This window comes from Rousettus aegyptiacus, unplaced genomic scaffold (assembly GCF_014176215.1).
Source record: "Rousettus aegyptiacus isolate mRouAeg1 unplaced genomic scaffold, mRouAeg1.p scaffold_m13_p_17, whole genome shotgun sequence".
Taxonomy (NCBI): domain Eukaryota; kingdom Metazoa; phylum Chordata; class Mammalia; order Chiroptera; family Pteropodidae; genus Rousettus; species Rousettus aegyptiacus.
This window is the reverse complement of record NW_023416292.1, coordinates 32,137,234-32,154,529: the sequence shown is the minus strand read 5'-3', so window position 1 is coordinate 32,154,529 and position 17,296 is coordinate 32,137,234. Positions and strand designations below refer to the sequence as shown.

At 36.5% G+C, this 17,296-nt stretch overlaps 1 protein-coding gene across 2 annotated transcripts in view; it reads right to left on the bottom strand.

Moving 5' to 3' along the window:
- The window catches only part of TRIM33 (tripartite motif containing 33), an 84,307-nt gene that overhangs the window by 39,051 nt on the left and 27,960 nt on the right, over nt 1-17,296 (bottom strand). For both annotated transcript variants that reach the window (XM_036235060.1, XM_036235061.1), the window contains exons 2-4: nt 11,464-11,582; nt 10,911-11,055; nt 10,621-10,753 (exon numbers count right to left, since the gene is read on the bottom strand). In XM_036235060.1, the coding sequence (XP_036090953.1) occupies nt 10,621-10,753; nt 10,911-11,055; nt 11,464-11,582 (397 nt within the window). The remainder of the gene's footprint in view (nt 1-10,620; nt 10,754-10,910; nt 11,056-11,463; nt 11,583-17,296) is intronic.

Genomic DNA, 17,296 nt, shown 5'->3' with positions numbered 1-17,296 from the left:
ATCTAAAATATATATCGCAAAGAAACACATGTACATGTATCCCAGGAGACCTAAAGAAATATTCTTATTTTTTATACTAGCCCAAACTAGAAATAACACAAATTACTAACAATAATAGAATGGGTAAACTATAGCCAAGAGGTTGCCAAACTTTCTTGGATCATGATGTCATTTAGTGTGCCAGCAAATTATTTTTCATTTTTCCATTTACCAAGTAGGTAAAAACAAAAACAAAAAATCCAGATTTTAAAGGTATTTTAGTTATTCTTTATATTGTATTTTTAGGTACTTCTCCCTATGTATGTCTTGTGATTTAAACCTTTTTAAAAGTGTGCAGTCGTTACTGATGCCAGAAAGTATTAAAGGGCATGGACACCACAGTAAATAAGAAAAACAGGCTCCTCTTCTCTTCCTCACATTCCAAATAATGAGATAACAAAAATTTAAAAAGAGTGATGTGATAGAGAAGACAAGAATAGCTAAAAATTCTAGACTGGGTACAGAGAAAAAGGTTCTTAAGAGTGATGACATTTATGTTAAGTTTTCCAAGACAGGAACCAGCCATGAAGAGATCAGAGATGAACCACAGATGATGAGAGGCAAGTTTCCATTGCTGCAAAGGAAAATGACCAAACAACGGGGTATTTACATTTGTAATAATTTTACCAATTAACATTTTTACTAACATACGTTAGTAAACCTGTATGTCTCTTTGCCAAATGGATAAGTGATCATGTTGAATAGTATGTTTCTTTCTCAAATCTTCTCTCCTGATATTCCCCTCTTTCAAGTTAACTCTTGGCCATACCCAATTCTTCTCTGTCTAGCCATAACAATGATTCTGCTAGGTGACTGACTCAATGAATCTATGAGCTCCTCAAATAGTCTGAAAGACCCACAAACTATGATATGAAAATAAACAAGGCTTTTTTCCCCACAGCAAAACCAAAATGAATTAACTCTATTTTGGAGATATCACTGAAATGAACTACTATTGAACCATATATTCAATCTCAAGTCTCATATAAACTGTAAGACTCCAAGCTTTTTTTATTATGGTATAGTTTATTATGGTATTTTTATTATGGTATAGTCATTACCTAGTATGGTGCCTGGTACTTGGTGGGCACTTAAATACCTACTGAACAAATGAGCTGAATGAAGATCATTAAACAAGCTGCTTTTTCTGTGATGATCAATGTACCTCACGAAAACTATTTGCTTGGATAGGAAATCTTGATTTGTCGCTACAGTTCTAAATCTAGCTCTCCAAGAGGACTGTTGGTAGATTTAAATTTATACGTCATTTCTACCAGCTATTTGGATCTTATCTGCAAGCCTATTTTAACTTCAGAAAAATTTACAGAAAAAAACCCTAAAAAAATCCGTTTGGCAAAGGTTCTTCTAAAGTAGTGGTTCTCAACCTTCACTGAATAACAAAAACCATCTGGGGTGTTTTACCAGTATTCTTAAAATACTGTAAAAAAAAATCTGGATACCCACGATATAATTTAATATCCTTATTAACCAGTGTGAAGTAGGACTAAAGCATCACTGTTTTTTAAAGCTCTCTAGCTAGTTTTAATATACATCTATCTGAATATCCACTCATCCACTCATCCACCCATCCATCCATTTTTAAATTAAAAGTCTAACTCCAAGAAAAGCTATTTCTTTCAGAAAGTTTACTTAGTTCAAGTGAACATCATTATAAACTCATACTCTTTATTAAAAATGTCTGATATTAGGTTTAAAGCAACCACTCTCTCTTAAAATACATCAATGTTCAAAAACAATCTACAAATACCCTTTTCTAACTACATACACAAAATTGCAATTGGGGATAAAAAAAATATTAAGCTGTAACAAAGGCGACTTTCAGCCATGGCAGAATAACAGGTACCAGACTAGCCCTGAAACCAAAAACTATAACACAAGACAGAAATATATGAGGCAACTGTATTCAGTCACTGCACTATAGGCAGTCACTGCACAAGATCAAGGTAATCAGCCGGTAATTTAACTGCCTGCTAGAACAACAATCAACAACAGTCTGCAAAGGAAGATAAAAGAATCCAGAACTTCTGCATCATCCATAATGTCTAAATCTCAATTAACACTCTCTAGACATTCAAGAAACAGGAAAGTACGACTCGAAGTACAAAAGACATACTCAACAGAAACCAACACCAAGATGGTCCTGCGTTCTATTCAACGAACACTTTAAATGGGCTATTACATATTTATTCAAAATTTAAATAAAAACAGCTTCTTAGTGAGTGAACTGATATGAAATCAGCAGAGAAATGGAAACTAAAAAAGTGAAAATTCTAGAAAAGCATAATAATTGAAATGAAGTAACTCACTGGATGGGCTTGGCAGCAAAGAGGAGATAATTGAAAAAAGAATTAGTGAAAATGAACATAATGAAAAGTCTGAAGACAGAGAATGAACAAAACCTCAGGGACCTGTGTGACAAAATCGCATAGTGTAACATACGTGTGACTGGAGTCCCACAAGACAGTAAGACTGTGGTCTTAGTAAGTGCAGACTTACTCATGACCCTCATTTCAGAAGCAAACTCACCCTAACTGTGCAGCGTCCATGCTGCCCATGCTGACAGAGCTAATGGAACTAAGGAGCTCTGAGAAGGCGCGGAGTGCGAGGACCCTGTCTGTCTGTCATGACGGTGGCTGGAGGATTACGGGATGCCTTCTAAAATCATAGGTCTAAACAACTTTATCAATTTTAGACAGTTACAATCCTCCCTACTTCTCCTACCATGCCCAATCTAATTTTATCATAAAATAGTCAGTGTTTACATTACTCTTAGGATCTCAAATTCAGTATGGCCAAAACTTAACTACCAATTCCCTAAACACACCTAACAAACCACGTCTTCCCAGTCTTTCCCACCTCAGTAAATTTAATCTTATTCTTCCAGATACTCTTAGTAACCAGAAAGCCCAAAATCTTGGCATTATTGATACTTCTCTAACTCATACGACTCATGTAACAGCAAATCCATACATCAAAATTTCAAGCACTGAATCCAAATTCAACATATACAGAAATTTGACCACATCTTATTATCTCCCATGTTAGTTAGCACTCCAGTCGAAGCCACTACTACTTCTTGCTTAAATTATTGAAAACAGCCTAATTCTGTCCTTTCCCCCTTAAATCTCGCCTCACCATAGCCAGTGTGATCCTTTTAAAACAATAATCAGCCAACTTATTCCACTTCTCAAAATCTTTAGTTTAAAAGCCAACATTCTTTCAATGTCTTACAAAGCACTAAATAATTTGGCCCTTCAGCCCCTCTAACGTTACCTGACACCAATTTTCCTGTTCATTATACAGTTCCTCAAAGATGCCAAGGATGCTATTATCATTGGCCCTTTACACTTGCTTTCTCTCTGCCTGAAACACGTACCACCCCTGCCACCAAATCTGAGCAGGGCTTGCTCCTATTCTTCCTTCGGCCTCTACTCAAATCCCATCTCAAGCCTTTTGAAACCACCCTACTTAAAATAAAAACCTAACCACCAACATGCTCACATGCCTGTTTCCAATTTCCAGCTTGATTTTTCATTGGGGACAATGACTTTGCTTTGTTCACTGAAATATATACCATGTCTGGCACTCAGTAGGCATGCAATTATTGGTTGAATTTAACAAATGACTTTGAAAGTATTGTCTAATGATGAGCCAAAGAATATAATAAGAATAATTTTTCTCATAGGACTTTTTTTGAGAAATGATCTTTTTTTTCATTTGCTTAATGTACTAATCCCTAATGCTTCTCATGCTCCATCAGATATGTAAAAAACTTGTCAGTATTATTTCTCAAATCATCTAATAAATTTAATAGAAATCATTCCATTTTTTTCTTGGAGACATCCTTCATGGGGTCCTCGGTCTTCATTCATGCTTCAGTCCAAAGCTACTGCACAGCTGTTGTTGTGGACATTCCCATTCACTTTCTCGGTTTACTACCATTTTTGTGGATCTCTAACAGCTCTCCAGGAAAAGGTGCGTGAGAGACAGTTTCTGAATCCCTGCATGCTGAAAAATGTCTACCTCTTATTCTCACACTGATCAATAAATAGTTCAGCTGTAAAATTCTAGGCTGAAAATTTTTCCCTCTTGCCACTCCCCAACTTCTGAAGTCACTGTTCCAGCATCTTCTATCTCTGGCATTGCTATTTTTAAAAATCCTATTTAAATTCCCATTTCATTGCTGGTCAACTATTTCTATTCTTTGGAAATTTTGTTGATCTTTCATTTGAATCCATAGTATACTGTCATTCTATGATGATATATATTGCCTTTTTTTTTTTTTTTATAATCAGTGTACTGGGCATTAAAAGAGTCATTTCAAATGGTAACTAGGTTCTTAAAAGAATTTTCTGTATTACTTATTTGATCATTTCTTTTTCTGCAATTCATACTGGTTGGCTGTTGGATCTTTTGTAATTTTATCTTTTACTTTTCTCTTTATGCTCTATTTTCTAGGAGACTAACTAGAATTTACTAAACCTATTAATTTTTTACTTCAGCTATCATACTTCTCGGTTGTTTTCTTACTTAAATTACTTCTTTTTCAGAGATTCTGTCCTTATTTTATAACTAATAACAGCTTGTCATATCTTTCAGGATGACATAAATTTGTCTAATTTTATATTTCTTTTTGTCATCTTCATGTTCTTTCTTTCAGTGTACCTTTGTGTCTTTTGTGTGGCTGGCTATGTCACTGAGAAACACGCATGGCTGTAGTAACTAACAGTGGCTCGTATAACAAAACCACAGACGGGCAGCTGATGGTGTTCAACAGTTCAACATCAAAGTCAGAATCTCTGAAATGATCTCAGCTTTACCTCATGGTCATATACTGGCTTCACAGTTCCAGGTAGCACATCCAAATACAAGAAAAGAAAAAGGCAGAAAAAAGCAGACACCATAAATAACATGTCTCGTTTATCGGGAAGGCAAAGCTTTCTGAAAATTACCCACAAAGCAGAATTCCCCTTAAATTGTATGGGCATTAAATGTGGACCACGGCTACCCTAACTCAAGAAATGCTGAGAAAGGAAAGACTTAGCTTTTCCAATCTCTATATCTGACACCAGACAAAAGAGAGAAGAGTTGAGAATTCTCAACATAGCCCTCGATGTATGGCATATGGCAAATGACAGTGGCTCTCCACAAATGCCAGATGATCCCTCCGTTCATTCATATTTAAATATATTTAAAAACTGCTTAGAATTAGGTGTGTGAGGGAACAACTTACAAACTGGTGGGTATCACTGTAAGGAAATCTTTCTAATTAGAAATGAACCCCAAATGTCAATAATTAGAGATCCTTTCTGATCATTCACTTTCCCCAGAGAGTGAAAAGACCTCTAATTCCAGAAAGGGGACAGAGAGGGATGGTGAAATGGAAAAGTGTCACTACTGGTAATGTGGAAAGAAGTCAGGGAAAGTGAAGTTCTCATAGCCTGTTGTGTAGACATATACTTAATTCCCTCATTTCAGCCAAACCCCTCATCTCCACTTTCCATTTAAATCTAATATTCCCAAGTCCAGAGCCTGTGATTCTACTTAGTCAAAGAACAAGCAGATTGTTGTCATACCTATTAGCTTTAGATCCTGAGCCATAGTAGGTTTCTAAGAAATACATGAGGTGGGCTTCCTTTCAATCTCCTTTGCATCCCCTTGGGTTGTGTGTGGTTCATTCAATTAAACTAGGTCCATCCATTATCAGATCCATTTCCCTGCTTTCAGGTCTTTTCTCTCATTTTTGGTCTTTCCAAATCTATACTTTTTTTTTTATTATTCATTTACTTGGAATAGAACTGTTAGAGGGAGGAGGGGTAACCTCAAGGTTTAACTGGAAACCATGTAATATTTCAAGGGAGAAAATTTCATAAAATTCTCTAGCCACTTTCCTTTTTGAGAACTTACTAAACCATAGAGAAAACCAGACTTTGATAAAGTGTTTTAAAAAAGAAAAAATAAAATGTGTAGGTTTCAATGTTAGTGATAATAGATAACTGTTACTGAGCACTCACTGTGCTAAGCCCTTCATAGGTACAATTCTCATTAAATCCTCATAAAGTTGGTACATTTTCTCCATTTAAAAGTCAGACAGACAGATGGACAGACGGACACAGAGTTCATCATCTTTATCACTATACCATGAAGTAATTATCTTTTTAAAAGGCGAGGGACCCAAAAATACAATTACAGACTGTATAATTCAAAAATGATTACAGAATGAGGCTAAATTTTAATTAGAGGAAAATACACATCTTTCTGATAAAGAGTCAACATAAAATCTAAGAAAAGTAAAACAAAGTGGAACTAAGGAAAGAACAAAGATAAAAAAATAATACATTTGAAAAAATAGAATACATGACTTCAAGAACTGGATCAATAAAGTAACCAATAAAAGATGCAAATCTATGGCCAAGATAATAAAGATATAAATTCAGTTATACTACATTATAAATACGAAAAGGATATAACCAACTTAATCCTGTTTAATTCTAAGCAAATGTGTTTTGAAAATCTCTACTAAACAGACAAGTTTCTAAGAATATATTACAGTTGCATAATTGACTCACGAAAAGGTAAGAAATCTCACCCAATCAATAAGCATGGGAGAAATTAAGCCCCTTGAACTAGACCTAAAAAGCCTTAAGTCTACATAGGGAAAAGGAGTGGGAAAGATGAACAGAGTATCAGTGAAGATGATGCACAGAAATGAACTGGTTTTAAGGCTAAATAGTTTTCTGACAGATAAGGAAGGTGTTCTATAAGTTAAGAAATAACATTTGTAAAAGCAGAGAAATTTAAAACAGAGGGCTTCCTACTGTAAAAGTGCAAGTAGGAGATAACAGATTATGTAGTAAAGAATTTAACCTTGCCCAAAGAAAGGTCTGGCCTTTGCCCTCAGCTACTAGGAGGGCACCTCTAAGCCCTTGAAATGTACTGCCTGATAAAAGTATCTTTGTTTACCTGGGCCCTTGGGTCACATGCTAACAACATGATTTATAGTTGGGGCTTTGGATCATAGGGTATCAGCGCAAACTCTGGAGCTGGTCAGTGACATGGACCGTGAATCATATCTACATGACAAAGCCCCAATAAATATTCTGTACATCAAAGCTCAGGTGAGCCTTCCAGGCTGCCAATACTTTGTACACACTGTCACACAGCGTTACTGGGAGAAGTTAACTATGTCCAAAATTCTACTGAGATAAGACAACTAGAAACTCCACATTCAGGACTCTTCTAGACTCTGCTCCATGCATATTTCCTTTGGATGATTATAATCTGTATCCTTTCACTGTAATAAATGTAACCATCAGCCTAACAGCTTTCAGTGAGCTCTAGCATATTATCTAATAATTTAGCAAATTATCAAATCTGAGGGTAGTCTTGAGAAACCCTGAACTTGCAACTGGTGTCAGAAGTGTGGTTTTGGGGACCCTCTAACTCTGCAGTTAATGTCAGAAGCACGGGAGAACTTCTGGATTGCTCTTAACTTCACAGTTAACGTCAGAAGAGGGATTCATTAGAATGACCCCGATTCACTGAAACATGTGGTCTGGGAAGAGCAAGAATGCAGAGGTGGGAGTTTCTGGACCTCGGATTCCTGCCTGACTACCTCAGCACTCGTGGTATGTAACTGCTGCTTTTAAATCCAGCAAAGGTGCAAGAACATGCCCAAATTGATGAAATTCTTAGGAATAACTGAGGCAGGAACCACCCTTGATATTCCATAGGTGACAAAAAACAAATTGCTTTTTCCACCTACCTCTAGAACAAAATAAGAAGCCCGACATTTGGTTAGTATATTTGAATTTTGAAGGACACATATTCCTCATCTGGTAACATTACTAGTACCTAAATCAATACAACTACCCAAACGAAGGCCATGTTTGAATGGGGGCCTGAAGAAAGGCAGACATGTATGAACTGCAAAAAGTAGTCTCTTTCTTGATGCTTTCTGGGCCCCTATGATCCACACTAAGACATGACTGTGGAAGTGTCAGCAATATGGATTATGCAGACTGAAGATTTTGGCAAAAGCCTGTTAAGTGCCTCTCAGAAGTGACCAGAACATTTCTGGATGCTGTGGCAAAATACATGCCATTTAAAGAAAGTTAGTGGCTTGCCACTAGGCACAACGTTGAGACTGACTTTCTGACTGAAGAACATAAAATAACCCCAAAACCTGAAATACCCGTAATGTCTTGGGTGATGAAAGAACAGTCTAATAAGGAAGGCAGTGCCAAGAAGAGCTTCGTATAAATAGAAGTGGTTTGTGCAAGAATATGCAACCAGGAGGATGCAGAGGCATTTCTGGTATTTATGAGCAGGTGGCTAGCCTCTTTTTCCCTAAGTCTGGCTGTGGAACCACCCGAGGGGGCTGCTGAGTCCTGTGATCATGCCGATGGTGCCCTACTCTATATTAACCAAAGAAGAGTTGCTTGGTTTATGGATGGCGGTTCCGAGGAGAAGGGACAGTGCTCTGTTTAGAAGGCTAGCACTCTGACTCAAGAAGGTAACAGTGAATCATATCAATGAGCTGAACTGCATGCTGCTGTTCTCATGTTTGGGTTTTTATTGAACTGTGTAGTTGGTTTCAAAAGTGAGGGAGGTCTTGTAGACTGTTTCCTAACTTCAGATGACGATGAGAAAGGCTCTGGCAAGACTCAAAAATGTATGCTATATTGAACACTTTAAACTGTGACTATGGGAGACCACTGTAGGATGTTTAAATGGAGGCAGGGGACTACACTTCGGCAAAATAATCCTGGCAGCAATGAGAACAGAATGAATTTAATAAGGAAAACCTCAAAGTGGGGAAACCAGTTACAAATGTGTTAATAGTAACAGGTACCTACGCTTTTAGGTCTAATGACGTGGGTTCTGCAGTAGTCTACATCCAGGAAAAACATAAAGTGTAAACTAAAGAAAAGGGAGAAAAGACTTAAGAAATAATTAGGACTTGGATATAAGTGATAAAGGAAAATGGTGAAGGAAAGGGAAGAATCATAGTTGAAGCTGAAGGGAGGGGTGGTTGAAGCTATTTTTTCAAGAGAAAAAGGATGTCGTCTTCCTATTATTTTTGCTTCTCACATTAATTTAAAAAGCCGTAAGAAATCTAAGATGTCTCGAAGATCCGACTGCAGCTTTTTGAGAGAGATTAGTAATCTAATGTCTTGCTGAGATTATTACAAGACAATCAATGTTAAGATCTGGCCTTGAGGTGAAGGCATCCACAAAATTAGTAACTCAAAACACTAGCCAACTTGCAGTTAAGATAAAACATTTGAAACAAATTTTAAAAACACAAAAAATTTTAAGTAGCATTTCCAAACAAATGTTCTGTAAAACAGGGAGAGCTGCCTTGAAAATGAATGAAGAGTACTACCTTTATGTGGTTAAGTCTGAGATTTCATATACTGTATTCTGTATTTGAAATACCATACTGGGAGAGAATGAGCATATGAGCTAACGGATCTGGAAGCTGACTGCCTGTGTTCAAATCCTGGCTCTACCACTTATTGAGACCTTGTACAAATTACTAATGCTTTCGGTGAGTCGATTCTCCTATAAAACAGCCACAATACCAGTACCAGCATGGCGTGGTTACTGTGAATTAAACAAACATGACAACATTCAGAAAAGTGCCCGGCATAAACTGTGGATGCAATAATTGTTAGAGATTAGAATTAATGTAACCCGTTCTTTAAGAGAACTCTAAATGAATTCCAATGAAATCTAACACTTAAAAGCTCTAAGACATCGGACAGTTAAGAAATACATTTAAGTGTGGTTAATTCAACTTAATCTACCCTTTTCTGGCAGGAGATTCATAAAACTTATTTCCATCGATTAGACAGAACTGTTTTAAAGAAAAACGCTTCAAAAAATGGGGTACGTGTAGGCAAAATTACCTTTTTAATTGTAATAAATAGATACCACAGAAGCTGGAAAATTTACTGAAGGATTTTGTTATACAACTGACTAAAAATCGTAGTACATTTCCAGAACAGTTTTCGAAGTAACAAACTGGTGAATACTAATAGTGAATACTATTGAATTCTGAGGATAAAATAGGGTTGAAATACTAAGCTATGTATTAAATATTTAATAATTTACTTAGATGTTTATAAAGCACTAGTTTTTCTGCAAATTATTTATCTAATGAAGTCAGTATTTAAGCTCTAATGTTAAAATGGTAAGTTAGCCATATCCATGCAAATACTACCTTTTTAGACGGCCCATAGCCCAAATACCACAGTACACTTGAAAAAAAGTGTATCTGAACCAAAGGCAGAGCAAACAAAGAAATACATTTCCATTCTCATAAACCCAAACCCATGTCATGAAACATTTTTAACCAATATTCATAAGACTATTAAATATGAATGTGGAAGCTATTACATAACTTATCAAAAACATCTTGCTTTAAGAAATAAAATATACAAAACTGAGAATTAAGATGCTAACAAAATTATGGAATAAATATCTGCTTTAGGAAGAATAACTTTATAAGAACTTTTTATAATATTTCTTGATAAGCAATTATGACTTCTGTACCTATGTTCTTTGTGTTCCAATAGCTGACAGTCTCTACATGTCAGTCTATCACATGTTTCACAGAAAAGTTTCAACTGTTCTTGTTTGTGTACAGGGCAGAAAACAGGGCGCTGACCAGATGCTCCAACAGACTCTGTAGTAAAATAAAACATATATTTTTAAACTAAACAAAAAAGTTGTCTAACGTTCTTATTGATATTGGTATCCAAAGCTTATAAAGAATACGTAGAAATGCTACAGGGGCAAAAGAGGGAGATTAACAGTAATCATTAAAACTGCTTCTATCTTACCTGAGACATCTTCTTTCTTCCTGATCAAGTGATCTTTAGTGAATTTTACTCTTTGATGTGCTTCAATACATGTCTTACATAGCCACTCTCCACATTCTACACAAAAGCCAACTGCACTTGCATTGTCTTCACAACTAGTACATACCTAAAAGAGGAAATAAATACTAATCTACATTAAATTTACAAAATGTAGATCCACAAAATAAAAAGATGAAAACTTTCTAATTTGCTCTCAAATATACTAATTCATTATACCTAGAATAAAATTATTTTGTTATCTATTTATCTTCCGACAAAACCCTTTTCCTTCCACATCAAACATTCAGGTGGGTCAAAATATAAGTCTCAGAACACAAAATCTACATAAAATTTGAATTTTTAAGTAATGACTTTTTTTCATCTCAGGTCTGAGGGTGTAGAATAAAGATATCTTTTATTCTCAATTTGAAAGATGGAATTATAGCAGAACTACCCTAATTTATGTAACATGTTTTTCTTATACTTTACATTTCGATATCAAGATAGGAATATAAAGAAAAATTGAGAAGCATACCTGTTCTGATTTCTCATCAGAACTGCTAGGAGCTTCAGATGTATCTTTCACAAAATAATTATCCACAAGGTCTATCTGTCTGCATTCTTGGCGACATACTGGGCACCGTATTACACCAACTACAACACAAAAGACAACATTAAGAAGTATTCAGGAAAAAAATAAGAAAATTGTGCATGATGTCCATATAGAAACTACTCATTCAATATGCCACAGATAAGACCAAAGAAATGATTATTAAGAGCTGAGTAAAATAATCCACTGGGTTATTCCATTGGGAGAAAAGGATAACCTATTTAGGAAGGAAAAAAACAAGCATAAACATGGAAAAAAATTTTAAAGTACGTGGTTGGCTGAATAATGGTCCCAAAAGATATCTGGGTCCTACTCCTTGGAAAACCTGTCAGTGTTACTTATACAGCAAAGGGGACTTTGCAGATGTGATTACATTAAGGCACCCTGGATGGGAATGCTGTCCTGTGTCACTTGATGGGCCCTGTCACCACAAGTGGTCTTGTAAGAGGGAGGCACAGGGAAGATGAGATTACAAAACAGGAAAAAGCAGCTAATAATGAAAGCTTTGGAAATAGAGCCACAGACCAAGACATACAGGTGGCCACTATGCACTGAAAAACAAGGAAAAAGATTCTCTCCTCAGAGCCAACAGAAAGAGCCGGACTTGCTGACAGACTGCAAACACTGACTCAATCTCAGTACAACTGAATTCAAACTTTAGCTCCCAGAACAGTAAGAGCATAAAATGTATTGTATTAAGGGACCAAATTCATGGCAATTTTATTATAGTAGCAATAGAAATACATAGTCTATCATCTTATAAATTCTGACTTGGTTCGCAATTACCCTATTTCATGCTAGTGTGGGAAGAAAGATCTGTGCTTTAACCTGCTAATGTTCTGGCATCTATAAAAACAAATAAACCTGCTGAAGTAACATATGGAAGTTAAGAACTAAAAAATAGCACCACAGTCAACACGACAAACTGATCACTATGTGTCAGTCATAAGACTGATGACATAAATGACACAATCCTTGCTTTCAAGAAAGGGTTCAAGACTAGATTGTCATTTTTATCTTTTAAACCATGTATAACCATAGGAAGCACCACACAGAGACTAGGATGTTAACAGAGTCCTCAACAGCTGTGAGGGCACAAACTACAGAACCTTATATAGAAATTCTAATGGAAAATGAAAACTTAAATGTCACTCTAAAAGTAAGAATATCAGTCTCCCAGGAGACATAATATATTGTTAAAACAAACTCAAATTAATAATTATATATTTGAAAACAAAATACTGTTTTTATAACAACAAAATGCACACAAAGATCTTGCTCAAAGGAAATGCGTAAAATCAAGGTTTCAAATTGAAGAAACAGTATAGTGAAGAGAGAGGTGAAAAAGAATATAGTTTTACATTTATGATGCATGAGTTAAAAACCTTTCAAGAAACACAGAATATTAACTACAAAGGCGATAAATGTAAGTAATTGTAGAAGCAAAAATATGTGGGCAACTAACTTCTTACAGTGAATCAGTAAGTTTTCACTGAAGAGGTGACACTTGAATATGGTTTTGAAGAATTAACATGCATTTACTAGTATGCAAGAAAAAATTTACTTGGCTGGCCTAAACCCTTCAAACCCTGCACATTCCTAAGAAAGGCTGTCTTCAATACTGGCCCTTGACTGGCTCCTGGAAGATGACCTCTGAACTCTAGGAATATTATACCTGATAGGAGTGTTTTTGTATGCCTGTGGCACTAGACCTTCCTGCATTCAGTTTGACCTTTGGGGGTGCAGAGTCCAAGTAGGTGGTGTCACTTCTATGGAGGCTGCACCCCTTCATGACTGATCCCCCTCAATAAAAACACTAGACACAGAGGCTCAGGTGAGCTGCCCTGGTTGGCAATGCTTCCCCGTACTGCCACACATCATTACTGGGAGAATTATGCATCTCCCTGGATACCTGGAGCTCGCACCTGCTTCCCCCTGGGCTTCACACCATGTACCTTTTCTCTTTGCTAATTTTAATCTGTATCCTTTTCTCTGAATCCTATGAGTCCTTCTAGCCAATCATTACGCCTGAAGGTGGTCTTGGGGACGCCCAACTCAGCTAGGAAAGGAAAACACAGCACGCAAACCAAGAGCAGCAGGTGCAAAGTTCACAAATGGAAAGAAAAAAAAAAAAAGAGGAAGCTATAAAAGATATAAATATAATTATATATATGGCTAAGAAAAATGCAGTATCTAAACTAAAGAATATTTTTGTTGAAGGATACAAAAGATGGAGAAACACTGAGTTCTAGGCAAGAAAACACTCAATATTATAAAAGTATCCATGATACCTATATAAATGAGTGATTTGATGCAAGTCATACCAGGTGTTTTGGTTCTTTTGGGAACTCAATAAACTGAATCTCAGATTTTTAAAATTTCTACTTCAATCCAGCAAGCTGACATCACAGTTTATGACAACACAAATTTATCTTTTTCTCATTCCAAACCCCTATTAAATAACATTAAGTTATTTAAAATATAAACACAATATCCAGAAAAATTAAGGTGGAGGAATGGGCAAGGCATGCACATCAATATTCAAACAATTTTAAGAAATGTAGATGGCAAAAGCATGTCTGAACATTGCACAGGAAACTCAGGTTACAAATGAAGTGGAGACTCTCACTTGCCATAAAAGCTTTCATAGAAGCTTGGAATTCAGAAATTTGATGCAAGAAAGAAGTCCTGATGAGACACAAGGAAATAAAGTCAAGTCTGTAGACACCGGCAAACCCCACTCCTATGCTGACTACTTACATCAGACAGGTTACCCAGGAGCCAAGGTGTCTTATCGCCAAAGCAAAAATAGTTGAATTTTCTCCAGGGATCTTTTTACTATTTGCTTCTATATGTATCAATCAAATTTAAAATTATACAAATGATGGCTTTGAAAAGGAGAGCCCTTTTCCATTTGCATTAAAGTATGCCCTTGCAATTAGTGCAGATAAGTGTGCTCCCAACTCAATGTCTCAGTGCTAGTTGTCATGGTGAGTTTTAATCATTATTCAAAACTGAAACCCAAACTCCAAAGCAGAAGCTACTGCCGGGTTTTATGCATAATGTCCCTAGAACTGATTTCATTACTTCAAAGCTCAAGTTCTGAGAGACCCATTCATGCCTATTAATTTTTTTAAATGCCAATTTACTAAAATGTATAATTATGAGGAAGGGTGGGGATCCAGGGAGACTCTTAAAAAGGCCAAACTACACAAGTCTACAAACTAGTTTTATCACCACAGTGTTAAGAACTTAGTTTCAGTAAACTGACTGGTGGACCTCCAATCAAGATGGGCAACTAAACAGGTATGGAAAGACTACCTAACCCCCAACTCCAACACAGAAATACTTAAAATATAACAAATTAAAGTGCAGTTTGAAAAATATATAATTGAGCTTGCATCCAAGAAGGCAAAATTTTGCAGTGCCAGAAACAAAAACGGAACTCAAAGCCTAGTGGTGAGGCATTGACATAAGTGGGTGAGGTTCGGGCCCCCTGTTGGGAACAGGAAGTAAGACAAAGGCTAAAAGGTAAAAACTAAAATCCCTCAATAAAGCCATGGGGGAGGCTTTAGGTGCCCTACAACCTAAAATTCTTGCCCTCCCTGGAGTCCCCCACAAGAAGTCAGCACACCAACTAAGCTTCATGCACAGATGTGTAGTCAAAGTTCATGCTTATCTGCACAGAAAGGCCAAGCCAGGAAACTGATAAGAAGCTTGCCCCCAGGTAGGTGAAGTGAAGAGCCACAGAGAGTGGAAGAGCAGGCTGAGAGAGCATGGAAGCTCCATACCCCTTCCCATACATCCTGGCCTATGCACCTCTTCCATCTGGCTGTTCACGAGTTATATACTCTTTTAAAATAAACAGGTAATCTAGCCAGTACTTGCTGACTTAGAGGAAGTTCATGTAGTGATGCAACCACCACCCCTAAACCTTCCTGTCCTGGGCACCAGTTTTCCTGAGACTTCAGAAACACTGAATGGAAAACTGGGAGTAAATCTATTATGAACCAGAAGGAACCCGAGGAGTCCAGTCCATCATACTGGTCATCTTCCCTAAGGCTGAAGTAAACATTTTTTTTATGTTTTATATACTAAGTTCAAGTTCTTATTTAAAATCTCATCTTTAATCAACTCAGAATTCCAAACAAAATGCCCACAAAGCAGAAGTCATTAGCTTTGCTTCCTACCTACTTCTCTTCCTGGGATTCCTATTTAAGTGAATTCACATATTCATTCAACAACCACTCCCCCCCACACACACACACCAAAAACAAAACAAAACAAAAAAAAAAGCAGCTTGCCTAGAAACTTACATACACAGAATCATATCATTAGAAAGCCTCCCAACCCAGAGCATAAGTGGCACTCCCACTGCAGATAAGCTCATAAATAAAACTACAATGTGCATGAGGAAACGCAATATTATTAAAAGTCAACAAACACAACCAAGAAATAACAACCTAAACCACTAAATAAACCAGATGATTCATGGATAATTACACAATTATTCAAAATGAGGTAAAAGTAATTTCAGCCAGAATGTAGTACATTTTGGATAGGTTGTGTTTAACTAGCATAGCTGTGAAGCTGAACACTAAAAACCACCAGTGTGCATGTAGTTCAAATACAAAGTAGTTATGATTAGTGAGGGAAAATAGGACCAAGAACCCTCAGTACGCCAATATTTATGAGTCAAATGGGAAAAGAAGAGTTCTAAGATTCAAGAGATAGAATTCAAACATTTTTCATCTGCAAATCTCAAGAAGTACACTTTACATCAAAAGCCAGCACACAGCACATATGTAAAATCAAAAAGAGAATCAAACAGGGATTAATCACTTTTCCCATCAATCACTTATGACAAACTTGTCATCACTTTTAGAAGTGATGACAATTTACTTTTAGAAGAACATACTTGGCATGACCTAATAATCTTTTCATTCAACTCTACACCCTCTTTCCCACACCCTGGAGCAGTTAGTCCAAACTTCCAGTCACCAACTCCCATCTCCTTTCACTTAGAAAATAATTATGAATGAAAAAATACAGATGTTTTCAAGTGGAGAAGGGAGTGGAGGGAATTTATACTTATGGCCTCTGATGACTTAAGTAGGAGGCCAGATCAAGTAATGAGAGTAAGAGTCTTACGAACTGAGTGCTAAAAGTTTGAACGGACTGATCCAGGGAATGGGAAAAATAGGCTGAAGAGAATAAATAAGATGGTCAAGTCAGGTGGTACTAAGAGCCCCTGGTCTGACAGGTACCACCAGTCCTAAGGCAAAGTCCCCGCTCCGCCTTGCATCTATCTCCTGTTCGTCACTATCCCTTCCCTGTGCACATAGTAACAGGCATCTAGGAAGCAGTGCACATTTACTAAGAGGGAAGAAAGCAAAAACAACTAGATTCTGAAGCAACAGGTCACTGATCTTTTCTACAGGAATTTTATAACAATAGAGGTAACAGAAAGATTTCAGTATTAGTAGAAGGAGTGGAAGATACGGAATGTTGAATATATTGCCCGTTCTTACAAAAAAAGTTGCCAATGAAGAGAAGGAAAGAAACAATGATTTGCTAAGAGAGGCACAATAAAGAAGAATACTGCTTTATGCAGGGAAAAATTAAAGATGTAATAAAGAAAATAACTGAAATAATAGATAATCAAACAATCTTAAAGCCTACAAAATACTGTACAGCAACATGTATTTAAATTATGCTGGTTAGTATCCAGCAAATTTCCACAAGTAAATTTTTATCA